The sequence below is a fragment of the Parasteatoda tepidariorum genome, chromosome 5 (genome assembly GCF_982258835.1).
Source record: "Parasteatoda tepidariorum strain Cologne lab strain chromosome 5, Ptep-v5.0, whole genome shotgun sequence".
Lineage (NCBI taxonomy): Eukaryota > Metazoa > Arthropoda > Arachnida > Araneae > Theridiidae > Parasteatoda > Parasteatoda tepidariorum.
In genome coordinates this window covers 23389930-23408961 of record NC_141759.1, presented here as the reverse complement: position 1 = coordinate 23408961, position 19032 = coordinate 23389930, and the positions used below count along the sequence as shown (strand labels likewise).

General features: G+C 30.5%; 1 protein-coding gene and 1 long non-coding RNA gene across 3 annotated transcripts in view; one reads left to right on the top strand and one right to left on the bottom strand.

Annotated features, from left to right (window-relative positions):
- The window catches only part of LOC107441881 (multidrug resistance-associated protein 1), a 69912-nt gene extending 60114 nt beyond the window's left edge, over positions 1–9798 (top strand). Inside the window, exons 23-31 of one of the 2 annotated variants that reach the window (XM_087163521.1) lie at positions 489–654; positions 735–934; positions 2351–2477; positions 3639–3740; positions 3884–4030; positions 5477–5635; positions 7506–7672; positions 8619–8813; positions 9543–9798. In XM_087163521.1, coding sequence (XP_087019647.1) covers positions 489–654; positions 735–934; positions 2351–2477; positions 3639–3740; positions 3884–4030; positions 5477–5635; positions 7506–7672; positions 8619–8813; positions 9543–9654 — 1375 coding nt within the window. In that variant the 3' untranslated portion in view covers positions 9655–9798. The remainder of the gene's footprint in view (positions 1–488; positions 655–734; positions 935–2350; positions 2478–3638; positions 3741–3883; positions 4031–5476; positions 5636–7505; positions 7673–8618; positions 8814–9542) is intronic. The other variant, XM_087163522.1, reaches the window with a different exon arrangement.
- Positions 9799–10785: 987 nt separating this feature from the next.
- LOC122272666 (uncharacterized) lies at positions 10786–17695 on the bottom strand. Its single transcript, XR_006227200.3, has 4 exons — positions 17470–17695; positions 14797–14901; positions 11937–12027; positions 10786–10878 (listed from the first exon to the last, which is right to left on the bottom strand). It is a non-coding gene; the product is annotated as an uncharacterized LOC122272666 (long non-coding RNA).
- Positions 17696–19032: the final 1337 nt, after the last annotated feature.

The following is a 19032-nucleotide window of genomic DNA, read 5'->3' as shown; positions in this document are numbered from 1 at the left end:
ACATGGTCAGCTCTTATTACTTAACATATTTAATGTCACACACCCACGCCATTAAGAGTGAGTCTTATAACGTAAAGATCCGATCATTAGATCAAAAGTTATAAATGGTGACCCGTAATTTCTTTCGCTTACTGTGCATATACGCCTGCTGCTGTTTTGAAATCAACACTGAAGACAAAAAACATGTAACCTTAAAGTAGAGCATCATAATTTGAAATATACTATCGCCTTATTCTTATCAGATTCGATAGTGGGTGCACTTAGTATTCACTCTAATGTATTTTAAAAAACCTTAATTGGAATTACATAATTAAATTACATTAAAACTGTAGTTTGTGGAGAGAAACCGACTACAGATCTGAAGTCTGCAACGCAAAAATATCTAAATCTCATGCAACAAACAACAAGAAAAATTATTTCCCAGTGTAATCAATCCCTCTTTATAAGTTTAATCAGTTTTAACTGAATGATGTTTTTATCCATCACAGGTTCAGTTCTGATTTGGATGTTATAGATACTGAAATTTATAGTCAAATTGAAAGTTGGCTGAACTGCATCCTATACGCTTTTGCCTCCTTTTACATGATTGGAAGAAATGCTCCCATTTTTCTGGCTTCACTTCCTCCTCTGGGCATTATTTACTACATATTTCTCGTAAGCAACTCTTTAAAGTTATTTCACTTCAATTTTGCAAAAAAAAAAAATTAGTTCAACGCATGATGAAAACTTTTCAGAAACTGCATCTGAACACTTATCGTCAAATCAGAAGACTGGAATCGACAACAAAATCTCCCATCTACAGTCAGCTGTTGGAATCCATACAAGGAGTGTCTTCAATTGGCGCTTACAAGGTGCAAGAAGAATTCATTGAAAGTTTTGAAAGGAAACTGAACAATCATATGGTTTGTTTTTGTTCCACCATAGGAAGTAAGAGGTAATTATTTATTTATACAGCGATATAAAAGCAAGAAAACAGTATCTTTAAGATAATTATTTGATAATTTTTTTTACGTATGAAATACAAGAATTATTTCAAATGTCAATTGTAAGGAAGAAGTGCGTTTGATTAACATGTAGATGGGGATTATACTAAGGTAAATTTTTTTTCTTTATTCTTATTCAGAGTTAGAATAAAAATTCCACAATTTTTTCCCACTTGTGTATACATGAAACACCAGGAGAAATATTTCGTAAAAATCTTAAATGTTGGAGGATATAAGACTAATTATATAGACTACTAATGCCCGGCCACAAAAAGTGGTTTATATATTTTCTTAAATGCTAAATGGATCTCCTTTTTCTATCACTTCAGCTTTTTTTTTTAAATACAATGTGTTTAGACATCACATTCAAATATAAGTATTTCATGCATAGATTCCAATCTGTAATGTCGTTGAGAAATTTTTTTCGCAACAAAAACACAACAGTTATATAGAAATGTATGTATCTTAATTTTAATCGTTAAATCTTAAATTGTTTTTCTCCCATGACAAATTAGTAATCCAAACATAACAAAATAAATTAGTTATACTAATATAAGTAAGTGTTATGCTTAGTTTTTCTATTTTATAACCGTCGTTGAACAGCCGACCCAATTTTGGGTTTACGATTACAAATCTTAAATTCCGCGGCCTCGTAATTTTGACCCTTGAACAGAGGACAAGGAAACTCCTGGATCAAGTAGTGGGAGAAATTTGTCATTATGGAGGACTTTTTGATGGAATTAACCCGCATTTGTGTAACATGGTGAGGAAGACCACGAGAACCTCCCACAGTTAGCATGACAGCAAGGGGGCTCTAACCCATGATCCGTCTACCACTGAGGATAATTCACGTCAGCACTGTATATACAGACACTCACGTCAGTACAGATTTAACTTTACAATTTAAAAAGCGTGGAGAAATTGGAATCCCTGCTAATCAAGACTACACTAAAAACGATGTCTAACAAAATAACCCTAAAAAATGTTATTAAAAGCTCTTATTACATTTTTAAAAACATTCTTCTAAAGTGTTTTAAATGGGTACTTTTTTAAATTACTCTGTAACTGCCTGCATGTTTTTAATTTTCAAATTTAAGCAAGAGAGAAAAATAACCGTCACATATTTTAAAACGTGACTAAATGACATGGAAATTAAAAATGGAATACAATAAGAATTAGGAAAAACAAATAATTGAATTAGATTAGAAAAAAGATCATAACTGAAAAAATTTTGAAAAAAAAAAAAAAAAACTATTTTGTTTAGAAATGAGGAATTATTATTATGGCTTTGTTTTTTTCTCATTAGTCTTACATAAAAAATACTTTAATTCAAAGATGGTGTCTTAATATGTATTTATTTCTTATAGGTGGTTTAATTTTTGGCTCAATATGCTTGGCAGTATCATTGTGTTTATTTCAATTTTCCTGGCTGTTAATAACCGTCATAACTTGACTGCTGCTGATATCGGATTAATGATAACTTACACTTTAAATGTAAGCTATACATTTTAATCTTTAATTACAATACTTTTAAATAAATGCCACTGCAAGATTAATTAATTTTCATTTCACTGGTCCTAAATATTGAAATGATGAGAAAGTTTTGTTAAGAAGAAGTGGTAATATCATATTTTTCAATTCAGTAAATATTTTTTATTAGCTATCACTCTGGCTTTGAAGAGCATTGAACTAAAACAGTTGAGACAAGATGAAGTATTTTATTATTTGTTGTAAACACAAAAAACTTATTTTTATAAATTAATTGCGAATAAAACCATGATGGTACCACTTTTTACTTAAAAAAATTAATAAAATATATACGAAGCATAAGCAAATGTAGTTATGAACTAAGAATAATTGTTTCAATTATTGGAGTGTGTTAATTTCTTAAAATTAAAGCGAAAGTTGTTCCAACGAAAGGTTTATTAGTGTGAATATTTTCTATTGCTATTTACTACTTAAATTTATTTTAAAAACTGTTGCATGAGTGATTTCAGATCGAAATAAACATATTTATATTATAATTAACACTGGTAAACAAATGTTTTGCTACAGTCATGCACGTACACCTCTTACTGTTTCGGGAGTGGGGATTTCATATCTGAAATTAATATTGCTCCGAAGGCCACATATTTCCTACAAATTGTTATTTTTAACCCTTTGTACTTAAAAATGCTGTTTGAACTTATATAAACACTAAATTATTTAAGAAGCATAATGCAGTATAGATTCCACAATTTAACCTGTAAAATTTATGCCAATAATCCAACTTACCAACATTACAGGTGGGTTAATTTGCAACATAACGGTATTAAACGACTTGCTCTCTTTTTTGGAGATTTTCCTCTTGGCGGTACTTCGTCTTAATTATAATGAGAACATGTAATCTTTATATAATATGTTACCTGAACTAAAACAAAAATCAAAACTCATGTTTTTCTTTATTTAACAAAAATACCAAATAGGAGAGCAATTCGTATAAAACCGCATGGAAAATAGCTCCCAGTCCTTGAAAAGACTTAAAAATATTTCACATGTCCTTCGAATAGACCAAGTTGAGAAACGCTGATCTATAATACTATAGCAAATAAATCTTTTTATACGGTTAAATAAACATAAATCAATTGATACCATTAGAAATACCTTTTCCCACAGATCACAGACGCTATAAAATGGTTCATAAGAAATAGCTGTCATCTTGAAGATAAATCTATTTCCGTTGAAAGAGTTGATGAATACTGCAAACTTGATTCCGAAGTAGGAACTTGCTATTTTTTTCCTTTTTATTTTTTAATACTTTAAAACACGAGCCTGTTTTTTAAGGAATTTTTAAACAAAGATTTAAACAAAAAAATTGTTTTGTATTTTTTTTTTTAAATTTATATTTTGTTGCAATCTAGGCTGCTTGGGATACACCTTCAGATTCCCAAAATATTGATTGGCCATCCACTGGACAGATTTTGTTTAAGAACTATAGTACAAGATACAGAACAAATCTGGATTTAGTATTAAGAAATGTTGATCTTTCTATAAGTGGAAGTGAAAAAGTATGAAAACTTTTTTATTTCTTTTTATTTTAGTTCATTTATATTTTCATGATGGGTCTGTTTTATTTACCATAACCTTTCCTAATTACTGTTCTTAATTCTATTGGCATTACCTGCAGATGCAATAATTTAAAATACAAATGCAATAACTATTAGCCAATGTCTAAGATAAACTGGATTTCTGTGCTCTAAAAAACATACTAACTACTAGTAAATCCATACTTGGATAAGCAAAATAATCTAAATTATATAAAACTCTAATACGTATGTATCAATAAAATCGATGATATTTCTTTTCTCGCGTTGGCAACAGTTTTCATTTTTAATTGATAGACTTCGGTGCGCAAGAGCACGTATTGAGCATCATATGGCTAATCTATATTATATAAAACGCTCATACGTTTTAATTGATAGGCTTCGGCGCGCAAGAGCACGTATTGAGCATCATATGTCTAATCGGGTGAATTCTCACCGAATTATCAAAACAATTTTCACAAAATTATCTTCATCGAGGCCAATGTTTTACATCCGGCGTTCAGTACTATTTCATATTGTTTTACAACACATGGTTTGAGCCCTCTGGTGGAAAAGACTTTAAAACAAAACTTACAACAGTTACTTTTCTCAACAACTGAAATTTAGAATAGTGTGATGAAACAAAGTATGTGAACTGTTTGCAATTTCAAATTAATATTGAAATGCACAGGCTTAGAATTTTCTACAGTGAAAAGTTTTCGGAACTTCAGTATTCAAAAAAGAATACAAAAGCTAGACGTTAAGAACGTATCCAATGAGCGAGCATCGGATTGCGAAGCAATCCGAAGTGAACTGTGAAAGCAGTTCCGCGGGTTGGCGAGCGCCAGTGAGCAGGGGGCGAAGCCTCCTAGTGTATATTTATTTTACAGACCGGATTAATGCGCACCTAGAAAAAACATTGAAAAGAAAATTATAATATTAAGATTAATAACACAGAAAACAATTTATTTTTGTTTTATTTCTGGTGTGTGAGATTTTTTTAACAGATTTTGGACATTTTCGTGCTGCAGTTTTCAAATCTTCAATCAGTTTCTCTCCACAAGCTGCGGTTTGAAGTTTGAATGCAGCCATCCTCACCGAGATTTTTTAAAAAAAATCACTCGAGTTAATACTATATGTCCCCTCTTCTCTGCAACGTAGAGAGTAGTAGGAAGATATTTCATATTACATATCACTTTATGATGGAATTAAATGATTTCAATATGTCGTCGAATTTTGCAACGATACAGAGGCGCAAACACTTACTGAAATTTTCAGCAATCAGCCGCAACTCTTCTACCTTTCATGTAGTCAATTCCAGCCGAAACGAATGACTAAGAGATTCTGGAGAGTATATATATATTTTATTCTATTCTATTCTAGAATTTTAGCAAATCATATTAAGAATATAATTTCCAAATTTCCATTCAGGTCGGCATTATAGGACGTACTGGTGCAGGAAAATCATCAATCACCATGGGTTTGTTTAGAATTATAGAGCCCGTGACAGGAACGATATTCATCGACGATGTGGATATTTCTAAAATGGGTTTGCACAAATTGAGATCAAAATTGACTATAATTCCTCAGGTAAGTCAACTATTTCTTTTATTTGTGAGAATTAATTGATTCAATGTAAAAATAACTCATTTCAATTTTAATTATATACTTAATATAGTTGCGTCATATTTCGCCACCGCCAAAAACACTTGAAATTTATTTTATTAATTCTTGCTTGATTAACCATCTTGTATTTAATTTTTCGTAAAACTAAGAGAAACTTTTCTAGGGAAATATTGTCGATATTTAGTTTCGTAATATTTTTTTTTTTCTCAAGAAAAACTTCACCAATTTTCCATTTTAATTTTTATTCTCCATTTTTCTAAGAACGTTCTGCGGCTGATAAATCTTTGAAAGTATTCTTTATAATTTTAATATCGAAATGAGAAAAAAGTTATAAAATAAATAAGAAAACTAGAAAAAAGTATTATGCACTTTTTTCATACAGAATAATAGAAGATAGCTGAACAGAGCAGATCGATTGGAGAAAGCAAATAAGCAAAAACTTATATTTCTAAGAACATAAATTTTCAACATGTGAATTGAATTAGCACGGCATTCTTTATTCACAGAATTTAAGTTACGTCTATGTTTAAATTTTATTTATGAAAAGAGGTCTTCAGCTCTGATTTAGAGGGTAATAATATAATATTATAAGCATCGTTGAACAACAAACCCAATTTTAAGTTTATGACTACCAAAGTTAAACTCCGTAGCCTTGTAATTTTGAACCCACTTCAAAAGACAAGGGAACAAGTTCAGGGAGAAATTTGCTTTCGAGGAGAACTTTTTGATGGAACTAACCCGAATTTGCGTTGCATGGAAGGAAAACCACGAAATCCTCCCACAGTTAGCCTGACTGCAAGGGGACTCTAACCAGTGAGCCGTCTACCACTTAACATATTTTACGTCAGAACTATGGTCGGTGCGAGCCGGGTGCAGAATTCGTATCAAAGTAGTTATATAGATGGAATTCGAAAGTGTGTCCACTTCGAGGCGATCACTCTATCTGATCACCTGAACCCCCACTGATATTTAGAACAAAGTCAAGCTGGGAAAAGCAGACATAAATTTATTTCCGTTAATCGATTCCGTTAATCGATCGAGCGTCTGTACGCTCTCCAGCACGGAAAGGAGCGCTGCAGATTATCACGGCTTATGCAGATTATTCTTCAGACCAATTTTCTTTTCTCAAAAAAGGGTGTCTTAAAATTGTTTAGTGGGAGGACATAAAATTATTTATTTTCTAAATTAACAGGAATCAATCGAATTTTTTCTTTCATTAATTTAATTAACCGAATAAATTTTTTTAATTAATTTAATTAACCACATTATTTTTTTTAATTAATTTAATTAAACAAATTTATTTTTTAATTAATTTATTTAACCAAATTAATTTTATTTAATTAATTTAATCAACAAAGTTATTTTTCTTTAATAAATAAAATTTTTTTAATTAACTGGAATTTTGTGAAATAAAAAAAGTTAAAAGAATACAATTTCTCAATGTTCAGGGTGGTTGAAAAAGGCAGTAAAAGGATTTATTTCATTGACATAGTAAATTCTGTTACTATTCTAGGCTGGCGAATAATATTGATATACTATCATTAGAACAAAACTTATAAAACTGCTATTTCTTTATAAATACCGCGATAAGAAATTTAATTGTTAAATTTTTTAATTTGAAAATAAAATTGTGTGTTTGTAAGGTTCCAAAAATAGTAACTATAATGGCGGAGTTCTCAAAAGTTTATTTCTTTAAATATTTTCTTATGTGCTCTATAAGACTGTCAAATGATGCAAAGCATTAAAAATATTGGCGAAATATAAAAATAACGACCAAATATAACAGGCGTTTTAATGCATGGGATAATTCTGTGGCTTTGATTTCTTTATATAGGATCCAGTTCTCTTCACGGGTACCTTAAGATCTAATTTAGATCCCAGCAATGAATACAGCGATGACGCATTGTGGCAAAGTTTGGAAAGATCTCACTTAAAGTCATTTGTGACAACTCTGGATGATGGTTTGAATCATAACGTTGAAGAGAATGGTGGAAATCTGAGGTATATATGCTCTTGAAATAAATTCCACAGGTTTCGAAAATTTTGCTTATATTTTCACAGTTTTAAATTTTTTAAATATTCTTATTTTATATGAATCATCGCTCATATTTTTATAGATATTTTTTTAATAGTTGAACCGAACAGTTATAAAATCTTCTAACATTGAAATTCATAGCGTGTCTAAATTAAAAGATTTCCTTGCCCATATTTAAATCGAATTTTCACCATATTATGCAGCTTGAACTATTACATAAATGATGATATTAGTATAAATTTTTTTTAACTCAATGAAATAGTCATAAAATAATCAAGTGTTAAATATTTCTGGAAAAATATGTTGCAGATAAAATTTATACCAATTTAAAGAAAAATTGAAGGAAAATTTCATTACTCAATCCGTAAGTAAAAATTCGAAGCTGGAAGAGCCTTTTATTTCTAAAAAGAAATGCACTCTTGTATACATTAAAAATTTTATGAATGCGAAAAGCACAGTGCTACTTGGATTTACATGAGTATGGATAAAAGATGCTTAGATAAAATTAAAAGATATTTTTTCAACACAATGTTTTTAGTTTTTGTAATACAGCCATCCTTACAATAACTTTTTTACTTAAATCTTTGAAGCATGTACATAAATTATGTTTTCGCGAATGACGCGTATAATTTTTCGCAAATTAAATCTCTAACCTTACAATTCAAGGATTTTTCTGTAGCAGTCAATTATTAATCAAAATCTTTAAAACGAACCAATAACCAAAATCAGTTGTGTTTTTTAAACTGCAAGGAAAAGTGCTGCTGTTTTAAAATTAGCGAATAAATCCTCTGTTTTTGTGTTCATTTGTAAAAGATTTTTTAAGTATCTTATATCTCATAAATAGTTTTTATAATGAGCTCTAATTTTTTTCTTTAAATGAATGATTAATGTGTTTTACACTATTTTTTTTAGTGCCGGACAAAAACAACTGGTGTGCTTAGCTCGAGCACTTTTGAAAAACACGAAAATTTTAGTTCTGGATGAAGCAACAGCCTCGGTTGACATACAGACAGACAACTTCATTCAAAACACAATACGCACAGCATTTGCAAAGAGTACAGTTATTACAATAGCACATAGGCTAAACACTGTACTAGACTACGACAAGTAGGTATACTCTGTTTAATAAGAAAAAATATCAAATTTTATAGTCTGGAAAAAAAATCGCACTCCCAGTAATTTTTATGACGACGTGGACGTCACTGACGTGGTTAGACGACGTGGACGACGCCTGAGGTGACAGCACTATCAACTAGAGTACTTTCAAAACAAATTTAATGAGCACCTTACTACGTATACACGTTGGTTGTATTATCGGCTATCGGGTTGTATTATCGACTACCCTCAGCTCTCCACACAATGGTGCGAGCGACGCCTTAACCGAATATAAGCAATTGAAACTTTTTAAAATATACCATTTTATTTTAAATGCACTAGAAGAACTTTTTTTAAAGAAAAATAAATAAGTTAAAACCGGAATTCTTAAGGCAATCGCTGATTAATTGATGTATATTGTTCGCACTAGAGTCATGTTTGACTAGAAACGCCTAAAACGAGGTTTAAAACAAAGCAAATTGTTTAAAATTTAGAAAACTCGACTATAATCAAGATGACTAAGTTAATAACCGAATTGTAAAAAAAATGAAGTGATTTTTGTCACAATGCTTAACATCTCCGTTTATAAAGATATTTTATTTAAAAAAAATATTTATTTATTTGTACGTTTCTCAAAAGCGCATTCCTTAAAAAATTCTTATTCAGTTTTATCAACACAATATATTCAGCTCAGTTTTCAATCTCTGCAAAAACGAAAATTTATTTTCTTTTTTATTTCAGAATCGTTGTTTTGGAAAACGGAACAGTGTTAGAAGTTGGAAAGCCTTCAATTTTACTTCAAGACAAGGGATCGAGATTTCACGAAATGTGCGAAGATGCAGGACTTATTTAACAACAGTAACATATCAACAACAGTATTTGCATATCTTTCAAGACGATAATGTTTAAAACGTTCGCCGCGCATATTCAGCTTTAAATTGTGCATAGCATACAGCTGTTGATATGTCTAATAAAGTGTTTTTTTCTTGCACCACCAGTGACGTCATACTTTGTTTTTCGTATTTTTCTCGTAAACTATGGATCGTGCAGGAACGCTTCTTTGGGCAGTTTTTATGTACTCCCAACGAGGAATCTAGCTGTGCAGAGTTTATGCGTTTCGGGACATATGTTAGCCAATTCTTCCACTGAGTATCTTTCGAATGAATAGATTTAGTAAAAATATGTGAATATTATATATTTAATTAAGGCTAAAATAAGAGCTTTCTCTGAGAAATTTAAATTTTTTTTTAAAAAATGTCACAGAGTCCATTCTTTTAGAAAGCGCTGTATTATCTTCTAAAACTTTTCAATTTGCTTAAGAAGTTTTTGAGTTATGCGAAAAACGCAAAAATTAACATTAACAAAAGAATTTCAAACTGTAAATCGGTATCCTGGCCGAGCTATTGGTAACATATTTCCCAGATTGCGGTTGCCCCTTATATTTCGAGATTCAGAAATCCGAATCCGTTGAAAAAAATGGTATGTTTATTCAGAGAAAGTAAGTTTCTATATCTGACTTTGTTAATTAAAATATCATCTGCAATTAGAATATGTGAGATCACTCCCTCGAGAGATTAAGATTGATTCCTAGAACGAAAAGTTTGGATCATTAGATTAAAAATTATTCTGGGTGTTCCATTTTTTAAAAATTTGCTTCCTGTACTATAATGTACAGAAATTTTATGTGCCAATATAAGTTATCACTTTCTTGATTGTTTTTAGCATGCTTCTGAATTTGACAGTCAAATTAAGGAAGATCCTTCGTATTACATATATATAAACAGTGTCAACTGTGGGTAAACCTTTTCTTGAGGAGAAAGTAAAGGATGTAGATAAACGTCTACCTCAAAAACGTCTATGTTTCGTTAATTACAACTTTTTTGTTTTAGTTTACACTGATTTATTTTTGACAAAATACGATTTAAGAATTTGTTAACTACAGATATGAATAAGAAGTACAATATAAATATGAGTAAGAAGTCATTAATTTTTAACTTAAAAATTTATTTTATTCAACATAAAACAGATATTAAAGATTATAAAATACGCTTAACTCTTGTTTACTTTGCCTCTGAACCTGTAAAAAAAATTCATATTAGTTAAAAAAAGCAATAACGATCAAATTTTCAAATTAAATGGAATATACCAGTATTTGTAGTATGGTTTAAAAAATCTAAATCTGCTTTTGGGCGGGCGTCGAAAACAACATGTTATTTTTAATCGATAAGACTAAAATTATCCGCTTTAGCGAAAGAAAATATAGAAATGGATGTAGTCTGTAGTAACTGGTGTTTTCAGCAGCGAAATCAATTATAAGAATTCGAACCGCGTACAATCCAACCATAAATATTTAAATTTCTCAATTTAATAATTAATGCGTTAATCTCTTAAAATTTTGGGATACAAAATTAAATGCCATTAAATTTGATAACAAATATGTAATGAATCTCATTATTTTTTTCATTGAGAAAAATCTCACTTTTCAAATAAAACTCAAAAGATTATCTGGCTTATAATCCATAGCAAAAGTTCATGAATTACATTTTAAATTGCCGAATTTTTTTTTAACAGTTCTGAATATTATTTGACACAATGAGAAAATTTCTGATTCACAAATAGAAAAATTTAAACTGTTTTTTAAATTTATTTTTAAGACTTGAAAGACGAAGGAGTTGAGAGACGGTTATTAAAAACTTTAAGTTTCAACATTCTAATCAAAATTGTTTGAAGCTAATTACATCCAAATTTTTCTGAGTACAAATTTATTTCGGTAGAGTTTTTGTTTTTTTCTATGCTTTAATAAGAATTAACTACCCTCCACTTATGTATACTTTTTTGTTTTCGTTTTTGATAAAAATTCTAAAAATATGTTTTAAATGCGTCTATCTATGGGAAGAACTCCCCCGACCACAAAGTCTAAGACCATCTACCGCTATGGGAACAAGAAATAGCGAATTTAAACGAAGGAAGCTTCTCTCTCCCCTGATTTTTTAATCTCGGCAACAGAACCAAAATCTGTCTTAAATATTGATCCAACACTTTACTTGAAATAGATAAACCCCGTAGCAGTAGTCATTGTCTCAGCTCCAGACAAATGGAGAGGGGAGTTCATTCCATGTACATACTATAACTTACTTTCGGCTAGCAATGATTAAAGTTAATGTTGATACAAGGAGGACGCCTGATGTTATGCACAATAGTATGAATAACAATAAGTTTTGTTTTTCTGTAAAATAAAAAGAAAATGTTAAGATTTTCGTTATTATCATATACTATTATTAAATAACACCTTTGACATGACTGAGTAGAACAATAATAAAAATTCTGAATGAAAAATAAAGCTAAAAATTACTAGTTCACGAATGAAAACTGAACAAATTTTTAAGACAACTCTTACTTAAATTTGTTTTATGAATAGAAATAAAAATAATTTCAAGCCAAATTCATTTGATATTTGATGGCGCTATGTTGAAATATTGCTCTACACTCAATTTATTTCATCATCACCCTCTTTAAAATGAAATAAATGACACATTTTGTTATGACATACATCTTTAAAATAAATAAAATATGAAGTTAATATTATAGAAATAATAATAATCTAAATCAACCTCACATTTTCCTTGTTATCGAGAAACGTTCTATTTTTAAGCTTCTCAACCGTTATCATCAGCCCCGTTACTATCCAAATTTCTATATTTTAACTGAAAATCTTATTTCAAACTCAAAAATATACTTCCTAATTACTTTACATTCGGCAATTCCTAATTGTCTTGGATTGTCATCCAGATTATAAGTTTCGGGGTACGTTGCAAACAATGGCTTAGTCGATCATTATAACAAAGTACTAAAGAATGCTCTACATCGCGTTATTCATTTGGATCCTCACGATTGGGATAAATATTTACCATTCATATTATTCGCTTGCAGAGAATTTACTAAGTTGCTCTACTGGTGTATCACCTTCCAAACTAATGAATGGTAGGGAAGCGAGAGGACCACTTTGTGCATTGAAATCTAACTGGTGCGGAGACAATCCTATCACTTTAAATATGAGTCAATTCATGGCTAATTATCTCCAAGAATTTAAAATACAGCTTGAACAAGCAGCATAAGAAGCGAAGCTGATAGTAAAGGGAAAATAACAAGCCTATACAGATTACCATAATCAGAGAACAGCTTGCGAAAGTTTCAAGCCTATAAATCAAGAATACCTGCTTATCCTCGACGATAGCAATAAATTATATGCTCGATCCTGGAGAAGGCATACAACACTATCCGCCACTCTCTTATATGGTCAACCAACCAGACGGTCAAGTAAACGTGTTCATGTAAACAAGGTGAGACGATATTATTAGACTAACGCAATTAGAGTAATATTTCAAAAAGAAGTTAAGAATGAGAAGTTAAGAAAAGAGTTAAGAATGAAAATGAGAGATGGTAACATTTCTCGAGAAAGACTATTAAGTTCCAACAGAGAGGATAAAAATTAACGAAGAGGTAAAACTTGATCTTCTGAATACCAACCAAAGAAAAAAAATTGTGTTTCTTATGTGCCAACAGCAAGCATTTTTCATGAGTAAAAAAATAAAGAAAGCTAATGAGTAAGAACACAAAATTCGACTGTATCCAAATAAAGAACGGAAGAAGCCCTGTAATTAAAGTAATTATTTTTGTTTATATGTTTGAATGTAAATTCATTAACTATTGACAGAATATTTAAGAAATGTTTAAATGTTTAATTATAGGTAATTAAATATTTTATGAAATTATTTAATTTGATCCCAAGAAAACTTTAACTTTTTTTTTTCAACTTTGAATTTTCAATAATTATAAATTTTGTTTTAAGAATTTTTATTATGTTATGTCAGTGAATTGAGAGTAAATTAAACTAAATGTTTTGAAAATAATTTAATGGTAATTTATGGTACATAATATACTTCTTATTTACTATCGAGTTGATTACCTCATAAAAAAATTAGTGATTGTTTATTTGATATTTGATGTTGATTATTTCAGATTTAGATTTTTTGAGAAAAATATTTTTAAATATTTAAATTATTATTTGATTTGTATATTATATTATTTTCTTGGTATAAGCATGACTATTTTTATGGATAATTTTAATAATTTGTACATAGTGTTTTTATGCAGTAAGTGTTATATGTGTTTATATCCTTATTATTGAGCGATTTTTTGTTTTACTGTGCTAATTTCCAATCTTCAGTATCAGTATTATTTAAAATCCAAACCCATAACTTAGGGGACAACTATTTGTGTTAATTAAGAGATGGCGCTGTCATCACAAGACTTTTGGGCGTTGCATTGTTCCTTAAAGGTGTTAGTCTTGTTCCGAATTTGAGCGAGCAAGGTTGTCCGGCTTAAGATAGTTTGTTCATAATGTGTTTTCCTATCGAGAAATAAATGTTGAATTCAAACTCCAAAATATGTTTATTTTGGAGTTTCTTTAATAAATCCATGGAAATGACAGAAGGAAATAACAAAACAGTAAAATGTAAAAGATAAACGAAAATGGAAATTTTTTAAAAATAACTCAAATATGTTGGATAAAGTTATTATTCTTATCTAAAAAAATTTAATGCGTTGGTCAAACAAGTCAACAATCGTGAGTAACCCTTAAAATGAGTATAACTGTCTACTGAAACAAATGCGTCGTCAACAACATATGTTTCAAACCATGAGAACTTCAACAGTTTAAAGAATGTTGCTTCGAAATAAAGCTTAGAAATGTCAGAGAAAGTAGGAGAGAATATTTCCCATTCATAAAAGACTCAATACATTATGTAGAATTTGTTATTTTGTTTTAAATGCTCAAAATATGTTAATTTTTTTCTATCTGAGTACTTATGACGACACAAAAGAGCGACACCTAGATATCTACAACCTAGATCAGCTTACCTACAAGATAGCAAAGTAAAAATTGTAAATAAGGATTAAAAAAATCTTAATTATAAAAACTAAAGTTGTTAATTACCTTCACAGGTTTCATTCTTTTGAATGTATCCTTCGTAGCATTCACAGTATTTTTGTCCATTCTCTTTGAGAGTACAACTATAACTTTGCTTGCCACAGTAACAAGCTAAAGAAATACATAAACGTTATTCGTTAATTCGATATTTTGCATCTTTTCTGAACAAAAACTTAAAATAAATTTAGCGGAATTTGTTTCATAGAATTTTGTCGTTTAAATTAACTTTGTAACTAACAAAGGAAACGATATAAATATATAATGGATTTATGAAAATTAATGAATCTGATTTATCAAAATAATTTCAAATTTTTGAGAATCTTGCAATCAAAATTACGATACATAAATTGAAATGTTTGGGACAAAATAAGGCATTTTTAAACGAAATTTATGATTAATGGATACATTATTTAATTTTTAATGAAATACAAATGAATGTGTAGGTCTCGCTGAAACAGACCTTCGTGACAAAAAGCATTAATGAGGAATTTAAAGACGAAATTTTAATTACATTCTTAGAAATGTATCTAAAAAATTGGTGAAATATCAATTCATTTACTTGTTGTTTGACCATAATAAACAAAATAGTCAAATAACCGTAACTAAACCATTAAAAAAAGTCAAATAACCATGAATAAGATTGTATAAAAACTTTTAACTGTGAGAAAAACCGTTTATTAATTAATTTCATCTAATTCGGTTGAACAAAAAGAATCTTATCGTACCTACAAGGACCACCTAATAAGACACTTAATGCTCGCAGCTGGGTACATATTATATCCGAGAAGGCAAATTTGCTATTCTCATGACCGACAGAACAGGGGTTCGACTCCCAGTATTGATATCACAATACTTCCTCCAACCCTTTTAACACACGAAGAGTTTCAATGTCCTGCCTTCCCCAACTTATGACCCTGGACTATCAGAGTATGATAATATCCTTTACGCGTTGATGACAACCCTATAAAGCAGCTTAACACTGAAACGTTTAGAATTTTAAATATCTTTCAATAGAGGAAACAATCAGATAAAATAATTAAATCCTATTTAATGGTTCATTTAATGAAGCACAATTCAACCTCAACTTAACTCCATTACGCCTTAACTAAATGCGTTGCTCCAATGTCCATTAAATTTTTTACAGTATCGAAACCATTCTAATTTTGAATGGTTGATAAAACCTTGTTTTGTATTCATGGTGTTTTAAACATACTGGTTGTAAACGGTTCCAAACCCAGAAAAGGTTAAAAAAATTTCTGTAAAATTTGCAGTTAATTGGATGGACATACACTTGTTGTTTCTTTTACCGCTAATTTAGATTTAATTCTAACAGTTGTTACTTTAGGTGAAAAAGTAAGAACAGTATCTTTTTATACATAAATAAAGATGAACAGAAAAAGTATAAAAAATTAAAATATATTAAAATTATTTCATAATTTTTATCAAAATTTACCAAAAATATTTAAACAATTTCATCAATGCATCCTGAACCAAGCATTTCGAGCAATATTGCACATTACGTAAAATTCAACATTTAAATCCTAAAATAACTTAAACGTTTTCGATAAAATAACTGAGACTTCATGCAAAAGTTAGACAATCGTTTTTTAATCTTATAAAATTGGTCTTTACTAATGGAGTTGGCAATGGAATTTAAATTTAACAAAATCCAATATCAAAACAATTCCGGTATCCAGAAACTATTAAACACGCTAAATATTAAAATTATTAGAGAATGTTTTTCTGTTTTATAAGTGGTGAACATTTTCGAAATTTAGGCTCACTTTAAAATAACATTTCACAAATCACTGAGAAAAGGTAACATAGTGTAGCTCTAACTGTTATGTAATATCTCGAAACTCTTTATCTCGAAATTTTCCAAAATTCCCTACATTTACTGTCTAAAATCAATGCATTTTCCATGCTTATGACGAATTTTTTTTCTTCAAAACCTCGGCTTCTCGAATTTTCAATAATAGAGCACAAATGTCAAAACTTTCGTTATCAGCAGAACGCGTAGACAAGGATGAATTTCGTGATTCCACAGGAAGTAGGGAAGAACAGGTTGGAGGTGTTTCTTGAAACTTCAATCACTATCCCTGCATTTCCTTAACTAGAAAGGAATGCAATGATTCTAGCAGTAAGTAAGGGGTTAAGGAGTAGTGACCACCCGAGGTTAGATTTTCAACATAGACAAGAAAGCTAAGAATAGAAATTCATTTCGATCTCAAAATTGCTAACAAAGCATCAAAGATAATAAAGAATTTTAAAGTGAACTATCGACAGCAGTTGGTACGCAAACTTGTAGATGCAATCGACGAAAAAAGTTAGACGCTATCAGAATTACTGTTTTGCCTGGAGAAATGTGTCTCTAGAAACTATCCAAAATAGTTTTAAAAAGCTGGTTTTAAGACTAGCTGTGAAGATGATGAATAAGAGGTTGAAGGCATCAATAAAAAAGAAGAAAATGTTAAAGCTGAAAATGTAGTGCCAGATTTGCCAGAATGGAATGCAATGAAATCTGGATTCAATGTAGACTTTAATTTTGAAGATTTTTACAAGTGGACAACTGCCTGGCAACATGTGGAACATTGACAGATGCGGAAATCATTGATAATGTCAAAGGAATATCAGATGATTATCAAGAACCTTGGCGAACAAATAAGACGTGCTACTCACGTGCTATGAATGCTTCAACTGAAGACTGACATGAAGGCTTTACGATGAGGTTGATGACGAGTCAAAATTTTCCGAGCAGGACCAGGACTTGGCAGACTTAACCGAAAATCCGATCATCAATTCATGACTATGTGTGTCCGAAATTTTTCGGATTGAAAATGATATGGAACAACGTGATTTGCTTTTTGAAATGTACAGCATGACAAAACTAATTTAAAGTGGTGAATTATATAAGCCCATGAATTATTTGGAAATAGTGGTGGATAAAAATCTACTAAATTGAATTTATTAAACCAGGAATCACAATTGATAAACTACCACTTTAAAATATATATTTGTTGCATATATATATATATATATATATATATATATATATATATATATATATATATATATATATATATATATATATATATATATATATATATATATATATATATTTTACAGATCCTGCGAGAATTATGGTCGGATAACTGATGCTGATCATGCTCTACTGACGTTCTCTTCTCCCTTGCGATGCCGGTTATGCTGAATTGATGCTGATTATCCTGAACGTTACGAGGTGAGTGATACAGATTTTGATCTCGTCAGGTTCCTGAGTCGGGAGAGACAATACTGACAACTGGCCATTTTGATGTCTGGATTTTGAGCCCGCCATTTTGTTTTTTCAAGTCATGCCGTATCATAAAACAGCTCGTGGTGGAAAGGTCTCACTCTCCATTCGTAATTCACCGTCGCATTGCAAAGAATCCACGTCATTAGAAGAAATCATTGCTACCTGTGGGATATCAAAAAAATACTTTCCACCAGTTGAACACGAACATATTGACGATCTCGTAGAGTTTTACACTCAGTTTGATACAGAGGAGCTGATTGGTTTAGATAAATTATTTAGCAAACTGCTCACTCAAATAAGATCAAGTTACTCTGGAGACTATGAATACTCCTACTTCCTAAAACTGACAAATGCAGCTTATCACGTCAGGTGGAAGAGGAAAAACTTTCAAGCGGAAGAAAACAAGGAGATGAATAAAAACTCCATTCAACTCGAATCAATAATGACTGAAATTAATCCAAGCACTGAAGACATAACCATGGAAAATAAAGATGAAAACCTGAATACAACACCGAATACAGAAACAGACACGGACATCAATATTAACAATAGCACAGAACCACCTGCAAAGAAAAGAAAAAAGAAGAAGAAAAAGCAAAATGCAATCAAAACAATTGAAGATAATTCTACACTCATATCTGCAAACAGCTGTCCTTCTTCTAGCCAACATAATTCAACAGATGACGTCACTATCTTGCCGACAACAAAACCTAAGGAGGATACCGACAAAGTACGGGATCCTCCCAGCAAACCTGAAATAACACTGCAAGCCAGATATATTAAGGTTTTGGTCCGGGGCCTGCCTGTGGACTTTGATACAGATGCCATCAATACAGAATTACAGAAAAACAGTATTGAAACCTTTAAAATTGTGCAGTTTAAGAAAAGAATGGGAGAGGCCTGTCGGCTCCTCCCACTTTTTCTCATAATCCTAACATCAACGGCGA